A 20,280-nucleotide genomic window follows, 5' to 3' on the forward strand; every position below is an offset into this window, starting at 1 on the left:
ATCATACACACATATTATCTCAGAATGGATTAAAGACTTGAATTGTAAGACCTGAAACCATAAAAATCTTAGAAAAAAACATAGGCAATAAGCCTCTTGACATTATCCTTGGCAATGATTTTTTGGACCTGACTCTAAAATCAAAGGCAATGGAAGCAAAAATAAACAAATGGAACTATATCGAACTATAAAGCTTCCACACAGTGAAGGAAACCTTTAACAAAACGGAAATGCAATCTACCGAGTGGGAGAAAATATTTGCAAATTACATATCTGATAAGAGGTCAGTATCCAAAATCAACATATATAAAGAACTCCTCGTACAACTCAATAGCAAAAAAAAGAAGAAAACAAACAAAACTAATTGATTAAAAAATGCAGAGGCCTTAAATAGACAGTTTTCCAAATGAGATATACAGATGACCAATAGACACATAAGAAGATGAGCTCAACCATCAGCAATCATCAGAAAAATGCAAATCAAAACCACAATGAAATACCAACTCACACCCGTTAGAATTTCTGCTATCAAAAAAAAATAAATAAATGTTGGCAATGATGTGTGTAGTAAAGGGGACCCTTGTGCACTGTTGGTGGGAATGTAAATTGGTGCAGCCACTGTGGGAAACAATATGGAGGTTCCACAAAAAAATAAAAATAGAACTACTGTATATCTAGCAATTCTACTTCTGGTTATTTATTTGAGGAAAATTTAAAATACTAATTTAAAATACAAATGATATGTGCACACCCACCGTGTTTATTGCAGCATTATTTACAAGAGCGAACATATGGAAACAACCTAAGTGTTCATAAACAGATGAATGGATAAAGATAAGGTATATATATAAAATGAAATTCACTCAGACATAGAAAAAAATGGAATCTTACTACTTACAGCAACATGGATGGACCTTGATGGCATTATGCTAAGTGAAATAAAGAAAGATGAATATTGTATGATTTATATGTGGACTCAAAACAAAAAGCAAGCCAGTATATACAGAGAAGAATCAATGGTTGCCAGAATAGGTAGATAGGGGGAGGGGTGCAATAGGTGAAGGGAGTTAAAAGGTACAGAGTTCTAGTTATAAAATAAATAAGTCATGGGATATAATGTACAATACAGCATGATGACTATAGTTAATAATACTGTATTGCATATTTGAAAATTGCTAAGGAGTAAATGTTAAAAGTTCACATCACGAGAAAAATAATTTGTAACTGTGTGATGACTAATGGTACCTAGAGGTATTGTGATCATTTAGCAGTGCATACACATATTGAATCATTATGCTGTACATCTGAAGCTTACATAAAATGTTTACCACAATAAAAAACAAATTAAAAAAGAAAGAATGCTAACGTCGTGGATTGTGGCTTTTATAAGTATGTCCCTTCTAGCACTTGTGCCTTTTATTTTTTGTAGTAAGTGTACATTTAAGAGTATGTGGTATAATCTGAAATTGTCTAACAGTACTACATTTTTGTGGAATTTTAGGGGAGGGAACACATTATTAAATGTAAGCAAAAGTTTTAGGTTAGATTTCTTTTGACAGCCTTTTTGTTTTATGTGGTTTCTTATATTTGAGGAGAAGGCATTCATCAAGTACATTAGTTTACGTATTTCATTATGTCAGGAATATAACTAGATTTTTAATAGTTGGGTTATTAAAGGCTTATATGGAAGTCTAAAAGGACTCATGAGTAATTTCCAAAACATCAAAAAAGGAGTGAAAACTGGATGACTCTAATTTCAGTACTTAAAGCAGCTAGAAGGATGCCAGGGAAGCCAAAAATGGAGCAACATATGCTTCCAAATTGTTTTGAAGTGAATCTTTGTCTTTTGTTTCTAGAAAAAATAACCAATAGCTTATCAATTCAACATTCAGAGGACCAGAGATGCTCACTAAAAGGAACGTCATATTTATTCATCCATCCATCATTCATTTATTTAACAAATATTGAGCACCTGATATGTCTTGAGACTGAGCTAGACCTAATAGATGCCATGCTTAACGGAACAGATATTGTCTTTGCATCTGTGGAGCAAACAAGCTCATGGACAGGTAATAAGTGAGTACAAAAATGTGTATGATTACTGTCTACACATCCAACACGGGAACACCTAAATACACTGCTGACAAAAATTAGAGGATATTTAAAAATGAATATGAAGCTATAAAATATCCCCTAATTTTTGTGAGCAGTGTGTATAAAGCAAATATTAATGGATTTAAAGGGAGAAATTGACAGCAATACAATAATAGTGGGGACTTTAATACCCTGCTAACATCAATGGACAGATCATCTAGACAGAAAATTAATAAGGAAGTAATTAATGGCTTTAAGTGTCACATTAGACCAGATCGACTTAATAGACATGAATATGATTATACAATACATTGCAAAAAATGCTATGAAGATAAAGTACAAGCTGCCTCAAATTTTGTAATTAGTAAGCCTATTTTAGATCAAGGTTTCAAGAATGGTCTCTTTCTGAGTAAGTGGCATTTAGAGCTGAGATCTGAGAGAGGAGTAGGAGAATTCCCACTGATGGGTGGGGAAATGCATGTGAGGTTTCCAGGTGGGAGGAACTAAAAGAGAGCCAGAGCTTCTGGAACAGCGAGCAGTTTGTCAAGAGGTGGGTGGACCCAGTGAGACTGGAGCTTATCAGTCATATTGAAGAGGACATGGGATTTCAGCCCAAGTGCATTGAGAAGCCATTGGAAATCTTTCAGCATGGAACTGCATGTCCTGACTTAAATGTTTCAGAGACAGCTATGGCTGTGTGATTGCACTGAAGGGAAATAAGAAAGCCCAGGGAGACCAGTTAGGGACCATGTCTATGAAAGAAATGATGGTGCTTAGTAGAAAGTGAGCAGAAGAGGTGAAGGGTGGTGAATTCCTATTTCAGAAGTAGAGGCCATGATTGTTGTTAACAGAATGATTAAGGATTGGGGGCTCTGGATTGGGGGATTCTGACCGTTTGATGAGGAAAGATGAGGTTGGTAGAATAGGATTGGATTAAAGAGGAAAAGAACGCCTACCTACAGCCAAGTGCATTTTGTTAAATGGATTTTCATTTTTTTCTTCATTTGGTCCATATTGTTTGGTCCTGAAATGAACTTGTGCAATTGAAGGTCAAAGATAACTTTAAGTTAGGCCTTTAACAAGTATTATTGCTGTATTTTACCCAGGTAAAATACCTGTCTGGAACAATGGAAGTCATTACCCTTTTCCCAAGCACTATAAACATGATTTAAAGGTTGAGAAACAAGAATATATTGCTGGAAAATTTTTGATGAATTGTTGCTAGTTTTTTGTTTATTTGTTTTTTTAACTTCTGAAAACATGATGTTTTCTCCCCCAGAAGTTTTATTTGGAAAAAGAGTTAGTGGAATTCAGACTTTCAAAGTGGAAGCATCAATATATATATAACCTTTTATATCACTTTACTTTTTTTTTTCTTTTAACCTTTCCCTTTTCTTCTATAACTTGTCTAGAAATTGTGTCTATGGGATCTCTTTTCTGTCTTTGAAAAAAGACAGTCCAGATGCTTTATGTTTCCGAGAACGATATGGCCCCTGAAGCAATGTCTGTTACTTGTGGCTCACTGGGTCAGAGAAGAGAAGGGCTCACCTATCCTCTGTTTTGATTTACTACATTTCCTAGGTTTATATTGTGTTCTGGAACAGAGCTTGGGAGTTTTGAAGTCAAAGAAAATAATTGTGATGTGGTTTTGGTGGCAAAAATATACAGTAATTCAGCGTGAGCTGTAGGTGACAATAGCATAGCTTTATTGATTGAGATCAGTTTTGAAGATACAGTAATTATTTTATGATCCTTAATTGGATTTGTTTGTGGAATAACTTGTAATTTGCATTTTCCCTTTTGAGTTTTTATTCTTCCAGAAATCTCTGCTGGGTTGGGATTTTCATGCTAGGATTTCTGTTAGGATTAATAGAGGCTTAATACCTGGGTCAGGGGTCTTTTATTTTATTAATAGAGGCTAATACCTTTATTAATAAGCTCTATTTGTACATTGATTTGCAGCTGACTTTTTATAAATTAGGATACCTCTTTTCTTTTTTATTTTCTCACATAGTTTTTGGTTAGCACGGCTAAATCAAAAGAAACTTATTTAAAGTGAATTTTCAAAATGAAGCTGTATTATCTATCACTATTATAAAGCTAATTAGAAAATTGGAGTTATTTTCAGAATGATACCAATTTTGACAACTTGATCTTTAGGACTTTTTGTCATTCTTTCACTGATGCCTGGGGCCATCTGCTGTTTGTGGAAAGTACCTTATATTTTGAAGCACTAGGCAGAATGGATATATACGTTCTAAAAGAAAAAGCGGACCGCAAATTTTAATATGCATTTCGATCAGCTGGCAATCCTTTTGAATGCCAATTCCTATTCAGGGTTGGTGATCCTGGGACTTGGGACTTGAACTCACTCTTAGGTGGTGCTGACATACCACCTCCCCAGAGCACACGTGTGTAGAAAGGCTTTAGAAAACAGCAACAAAAATCAACTTGTGCAGGTTCCATTTTCCTGTTCACAGTTAATCTCATGTACGGTCACCAGAACTGCCTTTCTTTGTGGAAGAGGAGAGGAACCTAGTCTCTCTCCAGAACGCACTGCAGCCTAATTTCCTAGTCCTCACTCCCAGCAGTAACGTTGTGTGGAGCATTCTATTCAGACCCAAACGTTTATTGCCTAAGCACTGTAATCTCCGCACACTGTCACCTCCAAATACTCAATTGGAACCAATTAAAAATGCAGTCACAACTTTTATTTCTGTTTGTAATTTGTTACTCATGTATTTCCATTTTTATTGTCTTTGAATTTTTACCACATTAAAAAGTGTAAAGCTAAACAAATTCTAATAATTCAATGTAAATTTTAGAACAATTATTTGATTCAAGACTTTTTCTGGTGAGTTGACTCTAGAGTGCTCTTGGAGTCTGGATTTCCCCTCACCCTAGTCCATTGTGTGTAAACACAAGCACTCTCACTCAGGCATGTGGGCTCGTGAGGATTTCCCCTCACCCTAGTCCATAGTGTGTAAACACAAGCTGCTCATGCTCCAGTGTACCAGTGTGGGCTCGCGAGGATAGTGTTCTGTCCCCATCTTTTATTTTATCCAGGTGTATGTAGGGTTCCTCATACCTGAGGGGTCACCCAGCCAGTCACACTGTTTCAGGGTCCTAAAGGAAATTAAAACAATTAAATTCGACTTGGGGACATACAGATTTTTTTATAAAGTAAAAATGATGACCCAGAGAAAAATTGAATGGGCAGAAACTTTTTTTCAAATCCGATCTTAAGTAGAACAGTCGTGCCTCTCCTGCCTGCCTTCCCCGAGGCAGCCTGAGGTACACCCTGCTTCTTCAGGGAGGTTACCACCCTAAGAGGCATAGTGAAGACGACTTAGAGGTCATAAGGACCACTGGGGCTTGTGAGACAGAGTCTACTGTCACCCTGTCTATAGACACTTAGATATCCTTTGGAAATGATTTTTAAGATGACTAGAAAAGGAATGTTCTATTTGATAACTTTTTCAGGATTTTTAATTCTCTTGCTTTTTCAACATGTGTGAAAATTAGATGATGTTCCTTTCTGGGGCAAATATATGTTCCAGTGGATAATCCAGAATACAAACAAAGCAAAACCTCTATACCCTGGATCTCCGACTTGAGAATCCCTTATCTATACCACCCCGACTCTCCAGCTTTACTTTTGTGCATCAACTTCCCCTCCATTTATTTAAGCTGGCAAGGTGCCTGGGTACATCCCAGCCTCACAACGGCTGGATGCTGTAGGCATATCCTGTAAATGGGTCTTGGTTTCCAAACTCTGCCCTGGTGATGTTGGTGCCTTCCTTGGTACATCTTCCAGTGAACTAGAACTTATAGACAACCATGTCTCTATAAATCTATTCAGTCTGTTCTAAATTCGAAGCCAGAAAATCAAGTGTTTCTACTCTATGTAAATCATAAAGAACAATGGATCGTTAGATTTGGAAAGTACTCTATGGGTAGGTTAAGCCAGTAACCCTTATTTAAAAGAAGAGGGCTGTGTAAGTCTGGCAAGAAAAGGTTCTAAGACCTATAGCTCATTTCAAGTTCAAAGCAGTAGACAGTTTAATAGTAAGGCTTACGTTTACTACTGACTATAGTAGGTAATTCTTCAACAGTAGCCTGTACTGTGTGGACCTATGCTGTAGCACACTATCTAGTTTTATTTTTTATTAGGAGATTTATGAAGGCCTTGAAGAGAGCTCATAAGCAAACAGCAAAAGAATTTGGAATTAGTACATGTGAGGACAGATTAAAAGAATTGAGGATATTTAACCTTGAAACTGCACCTCCAAAAGGTGACAGGGAAAAATTGCACTCAGGTATTCTCCAGTTCCTTTGAGTACAGACAAAGGGAAGGAAGAGTGTGATGCAGCAAAGGGAGCAGCAGGTGGATGTGAGCAGAGCCATACAGCAGAGCCCGTGAGCGCTGGGACAGGACGGATGTTGGCTTCCCAGCTCTCTTCTCGTGCTCTCTGGTTATTAGCTCTGTTCCTGCGGCTGGGATCTGACGTGGCAGATCTGAGCAGATGCAGCACAAGATCCTGCCTGCTCAGTGCTCCTGCACAGGGGCTGTCAGAGGCAGGCCAGTGGCCATCTGGGCAAGCCCCTGCATTGTCAGGGCCACTAAGCTTGGTTTTACTGAAATAAATTTTTAAAACTCCAACTAGCAATTAAGGAATAAATGCCAAAGGCTTAATTAGTCAACTTCTATCATTTTCTAGAGGCAAACCATAAAAATGCCTCTCCTCTCTATTTGTTTTGAGGTTTATGAATCCTTTGATCTGTTTCTCCTGAAGTCCTAGTTGCTTCCATTTCCTTGTGACCTAAACGCATCCTTTTAAGACTGTGTCTGTGATCTGATCAAATTGATTGGGAGGAAGGAAAGAATGTTTTTCAAGAAGTTGTACAAGGAATGTATAGGTCAGTTGTTATCAAAATCTGTAGCAAATTTCTTGGTATCTTAAATAACTGAAATTCCTTATAAAATCTTGGGAAGTTTCATTTTGAAGACTTTACTGTAATAATAATGTATGTAGACATGTACTGCTTAACTGTGTGTCAGGCACCGTTCTAAGTGCTTGGCAAATAGTAACTCATTTAATCCTCAGCACTGTGAGGTTGGTGCTGTCTGAGGAACCTGAGGCAGAGACGATTTAAATAACTGCTCTAAGTCAGACAGACAAGAGGGGGTCTCCATTGAGACTTGGGAAGGCTGGGTCCAGAGTCCAGGTCATAACCCCTATACCCTACCTGCTCTCCAAAAAGAGAGAAAGGTAGAAACAGGACAGACCGTAAGGGACATGAACATCCTTTATCTCATCCAAGTATCTCTACAACTGATCATAACGCTGACCGAGATCTAGACAGTGTCAAGGGTCAAAAGAGAGCCAGCTAGCAGGGGAGGTTCCCTCTCCAGCTTCCATCCGAACAACGGAGCTCCTGCGTCCCCTGGCTTCTGGCTGAATAGGGTCAATGAAAACTCACGGTAGCTTGGAAGGAGAGGATGGATATCAGACAGTAGTTAGGAATTGGTGGGGGTTGGTTTTCATGATGAAGGATGTCTAAACACCCCTGCAGCCTGGGATGGCTGACTGATGACTGCTGCTGAGAGACAATAGAACCCAAGTCACCATGACCTAGAGGGAAGTGGAGGAGAGCAGAGGGGTGAGTGACAGTTCTCACTGCTAATAGCATGTCTTTAAAGGAACCACAAGGTGTTTTCCAGGTCACATCTCCCTTGATTACAAGGTGGTGTTATGTGTTTATATTTTTTATCTCCTATCCTAGCCTTAGAATCTGATGCTGTATAAGGATGACTTGTCATCCTTACAAACATACAAATGTTTGCGTATGCTAAACGGTTTTCAGAATGCCTCAGATTTGATGACTACCTGTCAAAACCTCTAGCTTAATTTATTTCTCTTATTTACCTGCCTTGTTTCTGAAAGATTTTTTTAATTCAGAGGTCACTAACCTCTAAGAATTCTTCCCAGGATCACTCATAGATAAATACTTAGATTTTGTAGATATATATCTATTCAATACTTCATTTATAGAAACAAATACAAGCCAAGCAAAGGTAAAAACAATTACCCACAATTAGAGGCATTCATATGTTAGATTTATTTCTTACTCCTCATTTTTGAGCTTTCTTCACCATTCTAACTTATGAAAACACTAAAATGAATCTATTATAAAAACAGGAAATATATAATAAAACTGGGGAAAGGTGAGAATCATCTAGATTTGTCACCTTAGTGATTGATTTGTAGACATAAGGGAAGACTTAGCCATGAGAGTTTAAAACATCAGGGCTTACATGAATTTGTATCCGAGGCTGCTGTGAATACATCTTTTTAAAGCTGCCTCTTGGTTTTCAGTGCTACAATTCTGCCCTCTAGTGGGCATCTAGAAACAAAACCCAAAACCCAAAACCCCAAATCCAAATCCCCAAAATCAAAAAAATATCATTTTACTGCTTACTCCATCAAAGTCTCTCATAAAAGACTGAACTTTTAAAGGGCTTACAATATGAGAAGCAGAATAAAGTCAGGTGCTTTTTTTTGGCTAATGAGCTACGATATTCTTGCCATAGGACCCATATTTAAGAGCAGCCAGTATTTACCTCTTTATGATTGCATGGTAATTCTCTGTTGTTATTTTCTTCTTTCTGTGCAAGAAAGCATTACTTTACAGATCCCAGAAGTGAGAAATGTGTCAAAGAGAAGACAAGGGATTCTGTTCTGCCTACCCGGTGTAACACACTACACCAGACCTGAGTGGCTTTGAAACTTGATTCTGGAGTGAGACATACTGATATTACGTAGTCTCCTGATAAGATGCACTGATATAACATTGCTCTGTGGCGTTCGTGCCAAGAACAAATACATCATCTAAATTTAATCATAAGGAAACATCCGGCAGATCAAACTGAGGGACATCCTACAGAATAACTGGCACTTTTCAAAAGTGTCAAGTTCGTGAACAGCAAAGACTGTCCCAGATGGAAGAAGAGCAAGGAGACATGACACCTGAGTTCACTATGGGGTTCAGCACTGAATCCTAGGCCAGAAAAAGGACATTCGTGGGGCATCTGACAAAATTTAAATGCTACTTTCTCAGTTTTCATAGTTGTTCTGTGGTTATGTCAGGCATTAACGGTTGATGAAGCCAGGTGAAGAATATGTGGAAACTCTAGGTACTGCTTTTGGCAATTTTTATCTAAATCTGAAATCATTTTAAATTAAAGGCTTTCAAAAATAAAGGCAGCCATTTATAATATTTTGTTCACAAGTTCCTCAGCCAGGAGCTTGGGAAGGATTCTGCTGTGCGGGTTCATCAGTGATCACGTGGCTTTGGCGGGGCAGGGGGAGGAGGGGCTCAGGATAACTTCTTTACTCACAGAGCTGGCGCCTGGGTGGTCCTTGGCCTCTCTTTCTCAGGGGTGGCAGCTCATCCTGCAGGCCCTTTTGTCTCTGTTTGACTTCTTAGAGCATGGGAGTCTTAAGTGTCAATGTATTTCTTACGTGGTGACTGGCTGCCAAGAGTGAGCACTCCAAGAGGGGGTCCCGGAAGCTGGCTGGTTGGGGGGGGGGGTCTGGGCCAGAATATTAGCACACATTCACTTCCACTACATTCTGTTGTCAGAGACATGGATCTGGAATCTGCCCAGATTCCAGAAAGGAGGACAGAGACCCCTCTGTCAGTGGGAGAAGTGTCAAAGGGTATGGCCATCTTTAATCCCCTACAGATATCTAATCAGAGTCTTACTGAATTTGCAGTAGAGATGGAATTAGATGGGAAAAACATGGATTTTCTTTTTTCTTTCATTCTTCTTTTTCTTTTTGGTCTGGCAGATATAAGTTCTAATCCTGGCTTTACCATTTACTAATAGTATGACGACTCTGAGCCTTTGTTTTCTCATCTCTACAGTGGTAGCAGTAACACGTCTATTATAGAGTTATTGAGAGAATTAAGTGAAAAATATGTATAAAATAACAAGATCTAGCTGGCAATAAATATATGAACCTAATAATAATCACTAGCATTTGTCAAATACTTAGCAAGTGCTTACCAGATTACTACGCTTTTCACATGCGGTCTCATTTAGTCATTCCCCTTCCTGGGGTGGAATGTCCCACGTTGGATGGGTCAAAAAAGGCAGCACCTCTTCCCTCTGGCTGTGGCCTTATTGCTGTGGGTCTGCTCCATTTACCTTGGCCATTTCTGGTTTGATCATTTCTCCCGACCTTATTGTTAGGGCTTGCACCTTCACATACTGTTGATTTCCTTTTCTGATCCCTGAGGACCAGGTGCTGAGGCACGCTTGGCACTTCTCACAGCACCTTTCCCAGCATTGTTCTCGGCGCTGTCACCATGTTTCTGACAGCTTCTCACCCGCATCTGTCAGCCCCCAGCCCACGACCGACCGCGTGCTCATCAGAGCACAGTGCCCCGTCTGTTCCAGCGAGTGCTCTGTGCTGTGCAGGGTTGTGGGCGCTCCATTGTTGGCCTCTCTGGGAACACAATGATCTGCACTTTGGAGCAATTATTTAATTTAGGGCAATTACTCGTAGGTGTTCTTTAAGTGAACATTTTTCCAGGCTGTGACTGAATTTTGAAATGGCAGCTTCCCAATCTGATCTCAGTCTGTTGTCACTGGAGGAAGGTGGGCACCCTTTCTTTCCACAACAGGCTGGGTTACTGCCTCACACCCTGTGAGCGGTCAGCTACTTTGTGAGTATTTTTCAGTTTGGAGACAAATAATAAAATTTGATTTTGAAAGAAGTCACCCATTTGTTATCATTCCACTCTGCTCTCACAATTTACTTGCCTTGAAATGGAAGGAATTGTTTAATCCTTTAGGACTAAACGAGGCCACATTAATTAATACCCAAATCAGGGCTTTGTTCATTAATTCACTGATCCGTTGAACTGACTCCTCTAACGTAGTAGTTAAGAGTGTAACATGTGGAGTAGTACTGCTTAGTTTAAAATCTACTTACTAACAGTGTGACCTTGAGAAATTGACTTTGACTTCTGTCAGTCTTAATTTCCTGTGCGTAAAATGGAATTTAGGGTTGTCGTGGGATCAAATAAGGACATGTTTTCAATATAATTAATTCAGATCTTGGAACACAGAAAATATTCAGTGGGTGTTTGTTCTTATTTATTTTCTTGCTCTTGGAGGTAGACCTTGTGCTATATAAATAATAAGTAACCATAAGAATATATTTACTTGTTGTTTTTGCTCTTAATAATTCTCCAAATGTTTTAGCCTTTGAGTCTTTTGAAGAAACCTTATTTCCCACTCAGTAGCAGACAAGTTGCTGCAGATTAAATATTCCTAAAAGGGGGAGACATCTTGAAAATATGTAAGATCTTTTTAGTTTAGAAATATTTTTTAGAAAAATTTCAGCTCAATTAAGCAAAAGTCAGGTCACATGAGAGTAGGTGGACAAGGAGGTGACAGTGGGGATTTGGATTGAGTTCATGTGCTTAGAAGAGTAGAGGGGCCCTGGCCGGTTGGCTCAGTGGTAGAGCGTCGGCCTGGCGTGTGGGGGACCCGGGTTCGATTCCCGGCCAGGGCACATAGGAGAAGCGCCCATTTGCTTCTCCACCCCCCCCTCCTTCCTCTCTGTCTCTCTCTTCCCCTCCCGCAGCCAAGGCTCCATTGGAGCAAAGATGGCCCGGGCACTGGGGATGGCTCCTTGGCCTCTGCCCCAGGCACTAGAGTGGCTCTGGTCGCGGCAGAGCGACGCCCCAGAGGGGCAGAGCATCGCCCTCTGGTGGGCAGAGCATCGCCCTCTGGTGGGCAGAGCATCGCCCCTGGTGGGCGTGCCAGGTGGATCCCGGTTGGGCGCATGCGGGAGTCTGTCTGACTGTCTCTCCCCGTTTCCAGCTTCAGAAAAATACAAAAAAAAAAAAAGAAAAAAAAAAGAAAAAAAAGAAGAGTAGAGGGTTGTTCAGTTTACTGGGATTCCGAAGACCACGACCTCCACTGACGTTATCATCTTAAATCCAATCTATTTGTAGCTTTTAAACTGATCAAATGGCGGCTCCTGGAAGGTTTCTGTCATTTAGTGATACCTCTAATTATATTCCTAAATGAGAATGTCTTATATCAAAGAAAACATAGATATTTTAAAATATCCAACCTGAGTTGCCTTTGTACTCTCCTCTTAGGAAATCAGGATATGTTTTGTAGTGAAATGACAATCTTGGTAGAATAGCAGGTTTTTCCTGATTTTCAGCAACTCAGAGATCTGAAGGATCCTTGTTTGCATAGACTGGGCACACTATTCCACTTTAGTTTAAGGCTTGCACAAGTCTTTACTTTTCTTATTTTTTATAGATAATGTCTAGAGATTCATGTAAGCAGGTGCAGTAATACCTGACTATTCTGAACTTGTTTGAAGAGTTTACATATAGACACTGTTTTTCTGGTAACTGCCAGTCATCTGTTTAGCTTCCCAACTTAAAAAAATTATCTACTTTTTATTTAAAATATATACTGTTTTCCCCTCTTATGCATAGTACTTTGAACATAATGTGAGCATTCATTCATGCGGCTGGGTTATCATATTAACTGATATTAACTGAAGGGTTATTGGCTCCACTAAATGGGCCAAGATTGCTATAAATTTTATAGCTTTTTAAAAGCATGTCTTCTGTTTCTATCAGAGCTAATATTTTAATTCTGACAATTGCCCTACAGGCTGTCTGTTCCTTATCCCAGCTAGCACACACTTTGGTTTTATGTTGCTACTTCTGATACTATAAACTAAAAAAATCACATCACCAAACTAATCTGAATAAAATTTTCTCTTTGTGTTAGTGAGAGCTATTTTGGCAATTTAGAGATCTTTAATTTTTTTTTTTTAATTTCTAAGTTCTTTGCATTTTTCATAGTTTGGTTGTCTAGAACTTTCACTTTGAGATAGAGACAAGGACTTCTTACTATAGTTTGATGATGATTCTGTAACTGTTTTAGTTGGGTCCATAGGGAAAAGAATAAGTCCCAGAAAATTTGGGATCAGTAGTACAATTCAGTCACCACATAAGGATTTACTGTGGTCATTATACCAGCACTATGTGTAGGAATACCGTTAAGTAAATGTCAGGAGGCTGGGAGGAGTGATCCTAGCCAGCAACTAAATACATCTATACCCTCAGGCTTGTCAAGTTCATCTAGTGAAAAACGTGAGTTATAACATGTGTTATTATGAGAATCACTGAGATTTGACTACTCCTGTGAATGCTTGGAGGAGGGGGAGTGTTTGGAGGGAGGTTGAGAATATAGCCGAGTTGGTTGCATGTGGAGTGGTGTTTCCAAACAGTATGCTGAAGGGTTCAGGATGGAGGGGAGGATGGGGGACAGCTGAGGAGACAGGACCAGAGCATCATGAGGATTAGAGAGCTGAACACAAGAGGGGCTTACCCTGAACGGTGACTAGAACAACGAGGACAGGGACGGGCAGATTTAGTCCTGATGGCGCATGCCCAAGCACTCAGGTTGTGAGGACTCACTGCCGCCTGGAGGGGACAGTGAGGAGGAGCATGGTGGCGGCGGGTCTCTTTTCTCTTGGTCTGCAAGTTTTGGCAGCAGTGGGCAGCAGTTAGTGAGGACTCAAATTTAGGAAAGCAAAATTTGCTTATAATTGTAATCCAAGTTTCTAATCTATGATGGTCTTCTTACTTTTTTTCTAATGTGTAAATAGTGTTCAAAAAGTCCAGGGTCATTGCTTGAAGTGGTGATGAACTATGTCAATCTGTTTTTGTCTCCTGGTCTGATCATACTTACTTCCCACTGCTTTTGGTTTCTTGAAGAATTAACTGAGTAAACCCCAAAACCTCCAACCAAATATTTTGTGCTTATCATTTTTCCCTTTCACCATCACATCACATATTTGGTGACTGACTGTGAAAATTCACATTAGCAAATTATAATAGCAATGAAATCTAAGTACCAAGTCCTAATCTCACTTCTAATTTTGGAGACAGAAAAAGGATGGTTTATTGGAAGTTCTTTGTATAATATATCTGATATAGCACCAGGTCCAAAGGTAGAGAGAGGTTACATTTGTGACCAAGATGCAGAAGGCACATCAGATAGACTCTGGGCTGATGGAAGATGTCAACTCCTACTTGAAAGACCTTCCTTCTCATGTATGATGACTTGCATGGCGAGCAAACTGCACACTCCTTGGCAGACTTATTTCTGATTCTGTTGTCTTTTGCATTTAAGGTCCTTCTGTCTTGAATTTAATATCTCAACATCTCTTCAGAATGAATTGTGAACCCAGAGTTCACAGTTCAGCTCCAGTATGGATTCTTAACAAGCTATTTAATTTATTTATTCCTGAAGTAATACTGCTCTGGTTTTGAGGAGGAAAAAAAGGAAAAGCAAGTCTAGGAGATGGGCCTTCATTCCCATCTCTAGTTGTACAGATATTAGTTGAGAGCGAGAACTAAAACAAACAAGAAAATAGTAAAAATGGTAGTGGAAAAACGGCGTGAGACTCCCTACTCCCCATCTTCTGTCCCAGTTATCAGCAACACTATCCGTGCTGCATCTTATTGGCCACTGACGGTTCAGCCACATCACACACCCGTCCAGACCAGGAGTTACAGTTAAGAACAGGAACTTGGCCCTGGCTGGTTGGCTCAGTGGTAGAGCGTCGGCCTGGCGTGCAGGAGTCCCAGGTTTGATTCCCGGCCAGGGCACACAGGAGAAGCACCCATCTGCTTCTCTACCCCTCCCCCTCCTCTCTGTCTCTCTCTTCTCCTCCCGCAGCCAAGGCTCCATTGGAGCAAAGTTCGCCTCGGCGCTGAGGATGGCTCTGTGGCCTCTGCCTCAGGCTCTAGAATGGCTCTGGTTGCAAGAGAGCGCTGCCCCAGATGGGCAGAGCATCGCCCCCTGGTGGGCGTGCTGGGTGGATCCCGGTCAGGCACATGTGGGAGTCTGTCTGACTGCCTCCCTGTTTCCAACTTCAGAAAAATACAAAAAAAAAAAAAAAAAAAAAAAAAAAGAACAGGGAACTTGACTTGACTTTTGCAAGCCATAGGCTATGCACGTAATCCAGAAGTAGATGGAAGGAAAAGGATTTATTATAAAAACAATAATTTTGTGTGAACATTAAATAGCACCTAAAATTTGAAATAAGCCTCTCCAAGAAAGAAAACACTTTAAAAAAAATGTCATGGTTTGTTTAATTACTATTGTTTGTGAAAATGATGTGTGGAAGTTTTGGGAAAATACTTAATAAACCAGTGGTCCATGTGGCAGTGTTGATTTTGACTCTTTTTTTAATTTCAGGGTTTGAACATCATCTTTCATGTAGCCTTGGCTCTTCTAAAGGTAAGTTTGTTATTTTCAACTTACCGAACTCTGACATCTCTGCCCTGGGAGGGGGTGTAGTTCAGCCTACAGCCCCTGACTCAGTCTAGGTCCTTACACCCACAAAAGGCTTCTTGGAGGAACTGGGATCCTCTCCCCTCCTCCCGCCCTCTCTTGTTGTTGTTTTAGAGTCTGTTTCTTTGTTTTTCTTCTAGTCTACCGTATTTCCCCATGTATAAGATGCACCCTTTTCCGAAAAACTTGGGGTCTAAAAACTGGGTGCGTCTTATACAGTGATTGTTGATTTTTTTCTTGCATTTTCCACTTTTTCACACAGATGAGGAATTGTATGAATTTTATGATTAATAAAACTTGAGTTCGCCAGACCAGGCGGTGGCGCAGTGGATAAAGTGTCGGACTGGGATGCAGAGGACCCAGGTTCGAGACCCCAAGGTTGCCAGCTTGAGTGTGGGCTTATCTGGTTTGAGCAAAAGCTGACTAGCTTGGACCCAAGGTCGCTGGCTCGAGCAAGGGGTTACTCGGTCTGCTGAAGGCCCACGGTCAAGGCACATATGAGAAAGCAATCAATGAACAACTAAGGTGTTGCTACACGCAATGAAAAACTAATGATTGATGCTTCTCATCTCTCTGTTCCTGTCTGTCTGTCCCTGTCTATCCCTCTCTCTGACTCTTTCTCTGTCTCTGAAAAAAACAAACAAACTTGAGTTCAATAAATTTATGTTAATACATTTTTTTTTCAAATTTCAGGCCCCAAAATTGAGGTGCATCTTATACATGGGAATGTCTTATACATGGGGAAATAATCTTGCTAGCATAGCATTCATTCCACTCACTTAAAAGAGGCTTTTCATTCACATGAGTTAGATGAAATAAGAGAAAAAGTTAAAACCTGTTTCTGTTACAGTGATGCCAGTTTTTTTTTCTTAAAATACTTCTTACCATAATAACATCCCTGGAGGCACCTAAACATATAATTGAATTATTAGAAAGCTTCTTTAATATACTGACTAAAAAAGAAACTGCTACATTTCAAATTTCAGTTCTTTCTCTCATAGCTAGATATTTATAAAACACTTTAGAATTTAGTTATAATTACCTTGCTGGATTTTATATCAACATATCAGTGCAGCTTTAGTGTGTGGTAACAGCAAGACATGTGCTGCAGGGTTGGTTGAAAATAAACCAGGTGGTTTTTGTCCTTCAGTCAAATGCGACATTCTATTATTGAAGGTGATAATTGCCTTGTTGATGAAATTTGCAGTCACTGGACTCAGACTTGGTTTTAATTTCAGCTCTAGAGTGTGACCTTGGTTAAGTTACTCTTAAGTGCTCAGACCCTGAGTTTTAAGGTAATAAGAGAAACTGATTTATGGGCTTGGGCTATGCTAAGAATTAAATAAGTTGATACATAAAAGTTTGTCAGCTATCATTACTGTGATTACTATTGTAGTCACAAGATAACTCAGAATTTGTTTCCAGGTTTCCCATCATGCCTCCAAATTTCCCAGAAGATAGTGACTTCCTACCTCCAGAGACCTCTTGATGTTTGGGGAGAGCTTGCACACTTACCCATGTAGTACCTTGGTCTAGGGCAGAGGCCTGTCAGCATACAGTCCTATGCAACTCAAGAAGGGTTGCTGCTCTGCACCTCTTATTCTGTTCAACATTTGTCTTTTGTGAAGTTCATTTAATGTACTTTAAATTGTCCACTTAATCATTTTGGGTTTAGATATGAAGAATTCTTACACCAGCGTTATTTAAAGTTAGGAAAATATTTAAAATGCTTTCAATAAAATAACGAACATATTTGCATGTATATTTTAAAGAAGTTCTGGTTCTCTCTACCTCTAATTTATTTTCTTGTCGTTAAAACAAATCAAAACTAGACACTTCTAAAGGTGCTTTCTGTATTGATAGGGCTGGAATGAGACTTTAAGAATGCTTAAGTAGTGAAAGTATTATATAGTTCAGACTGAGAAGAGTATTAAACCATGAAGTAAGTGTGAGGAAGTCTAACAAAGATCTCATTTTTTCCTGTCATGTCTAATTTAAAAATCTCAGATGTCACATCTCTCATGATGCCTTTCCTCACTTTGTTTGGTGAGCATTCGTCACAGGTGCGCTCAGAGCAGGCTGGGTCTGCCCTCTGGGGTGGCCAGCCCTCCCTTTGGAGAGCAGGCCAGTCCTCTGCGTCAGCTGATGTGTATCCATCTGGTAGTTATTATCTCTCTGATTTACAGGTGTTTCTGGTTTTGACTATTATTTTCATTTATTTTTGGCTACATGAATTCAGATTTGATCTGTGCAGAGGAAACTGGCCACTGGGCGGAAAGGCTTTTATATCTTCTCTAGTAAAACATAGATACTCATCTAACATCATCTCGGAGAATTTGACTAGTCAGAAAAGATAAAAAGGAGAGCTTTCTCACTGGAATTGGCCTAGATTTACGTCGCTTCCTGTGGGCATCCTGGAGCTGACCCTGCACAGAGACAGTTCAGACAGGGCAAACAGAAGCATGATCCCCCCCCGAAAAACAGTACCCAGACACATATGACAGCGACTGACTTTTATTATTTATTTACTTACCTACTTATTTATTTTTTCCTTTTTTTAAATTAAATTAAGTTTAATTTTAATTTATTGTGTGTATATAGATTCTAGTGTCCCCCCGAATACCCTCATCCCCCGTGTTCCCCACTACATTCCCCTTGCCCTCCTCCCCGCAATGCCCTCCCCCCGGTTTTGCTTTTCTGCTCTCATCCCATCCTATCATCCCCTTTCCCTCTGTCCGCTTTCCCTCTGGTCCCTTTGATCCCGCCTCTGTCTCTATTCTGTTCCTCAGTTCATATTGTTCATTAGATTCCTCAAATGAGTGAAGTAATATGGTATTTTTCTTTCTCTGCCTGGCTTATTTCACTTAACATAATAGCTCCAGGTTCATCCATGTTGTCACAAAAAGTAAGATTTCCTTCGTTTTTGTGGCTCCATAGTATTCCATTGTGTATATATACCATAGCTTTTTTTTTAATCAAGTTTTTCCTTTTTTAAATTAATTAATTTATTTATTTATTATTCATTTTAATGGGGTGGCATTGATAAATCAGGGTACATATGTTCGGAGAAAACATCTCCAGGTTATTTTGACATTTGATTATATTGCATACCCATCACCCAAAGTCAAATTGTCTTCCGTCACTTCTATCTGCTTTTCTTTGTGCCCCTCCCTCCCCTGACCTCCTACCTCTCCTTCCTCCTCCCACCCGACCCCTGAGTAACCACCACACACTTGTCCATGTCTCTGAGTCTCATTTTTATGTCCCATCTATGTATGGAATCATATAGTTCTTAGTTTTTTCTGATTTACTTATTTCACTCAGTATAATGTTATCAAGGTCCATCCATGTTGTTGTAAATTATCTGATGTCATCATTTCTTATGACTGAGTAGTATTCCATAGTATATATATAGCAAAGCTTTTTAATCCACTCGTCCACTGACATACATTTGGGCTGTTTCCAGATCTTTGCTATTGTGAACAATGCTGCCATAAACATGGGGGTGCATTTCTCCTTTTGGAACAGTGCTATGGTGTTCTTAGGGTATATTCCTAAAAGTGGGATAGCTGGGTCAAAAGGCAGTTTGATTTTTAATTTTTTGAGGAATCTCCATACTGTTTTCCACAGTGGCTGTACCAGTCTGCATTCCCACCAGCAGTGCAGGAGGGTTCCTTTTCTTCACATCCTCGCCAGCACTTATTCTGTGTTGTTTTGTTGATGAGCGCCATTCTGACTGGTGTGAGGTGATATCTCATTGTGGTTTTAATTTGCATTTCTTTAATGATTAGTGATGTTGAGCATTTTTTCATATGCCTATTGGCCATCTGTATGTCCTCTTTGGAGAAGTATCTATTCATTTCTTTTGCCCATATTTTGATTGGATTGTTTGTCTTCCTGGTATTGAGTTTTACAAGTTCTTTATAAATTTTGGTTATTAACCCCTTATCACAGTCGTCCCCAACCCCCGGGCCACGGACTGGTACCGGTCCGTGAGCCATTTGATATTGGTCCGCAGAGAAAGAATAAATAACTTACATTATTTCCGTTTTATTTATATTTAAGTCTGAACGATGTTTTATTTTTAAAAAATGACCAGATTCCCTCTGTTACATCCATCTAAGACTCACTCTTGATGCTTGTCTCGGTCACGTGATACATTTATCTGTCCCACCCTAAAGGCTAGTCTGTGAAAATATTTTCTGACATTAAACCAGTCCGTGGCCCAGAAAAGGTTGGGGACCACTGCCTTATCAGACATATTGTCAAATATGTTCTCCCATTGTGTGGTTTGCCTTATTATTCTGTTCATATTGTCTTTAGCTGTGCAAAATCTTTTTAGTTTGATATAATTCTATTAGTTTATCCTGTCCTTTATTTCCCTTGCCTGTGGAGATAAATCAGCAAATATATTGCTGTGAGTGATATTGTAGAGCTTACTGCCTGTTTTCTTCTAAGATGCTTATGGTTTCACAGCTTACATTTAAATCTTTTATCCATTTTGAATTTTTTTGTGAATGGTGTAAGTTAGTGGTCTTACTTAAAATATTTTCATTTTTTTGCAGGTAGCTGTCCAGTTTTCCCAACACCATTTGTTAAATAGGCTGTCTTTACTCCATTGTATGCTATTACCACCCTTGTCAAATATCAGTTGTCCATAAAGGTGTGGGTTTATTTCTGGGTTCTCTGTTCTGTTCCATTGATCTATATGCCTGTTCTTATGCCAGTACCAAGCTGTTTTGAGTATAATGCCCTTGTAGTATATAACTTGA

General features: G+C 39.5%; 1 protein-coding gene across 5 annotated transcripts in view; it reads left to right on the top strand.

Annotated features, from left to right (window-relative positions):
• RABGAP1L (RAB GTPase activating protein 1 like) overlaps positions 1-20,280 on the top strand; it is a 551,348-nt gene that overhangs the window by 375,682 nt on the left and 155,386 nt on the right. For all 5 annotated transcript variants that reach the window (XR_010749414.1, XM_066371551.1, XM_066371553.1 and 2 more), the window contains one exon: positions 15,413-15,454. Coding sequence is in view for 4 of the 5 variants with exons in the window: in XM_066371551.1 (XP_066227648.1) it covers positions 15,413-15,454 (42 nt within the window). In the remaining variant the exon portion in view is untranslated. The remainder of the gene's footprint in view (positions 1-15,412; positions 15,455-20,280) is intronic.

This window comes from Saccopteryx leptura, chromosome 2 (assembly GCF_036850995.1).
Source record: "Saccopteryx leptura isolate mSacLep1 chromosome 2, mSacLep1_pri_phased_curated, whole genome shotgun sequence".
In the NCBI taxonomy this organism is placed as follows: Eukaryota; Metazoa; Chordata; class Mammalia; order Chiroptera; family Emballonuridae; genus Saccopteryx; species Saccopteryx leptura.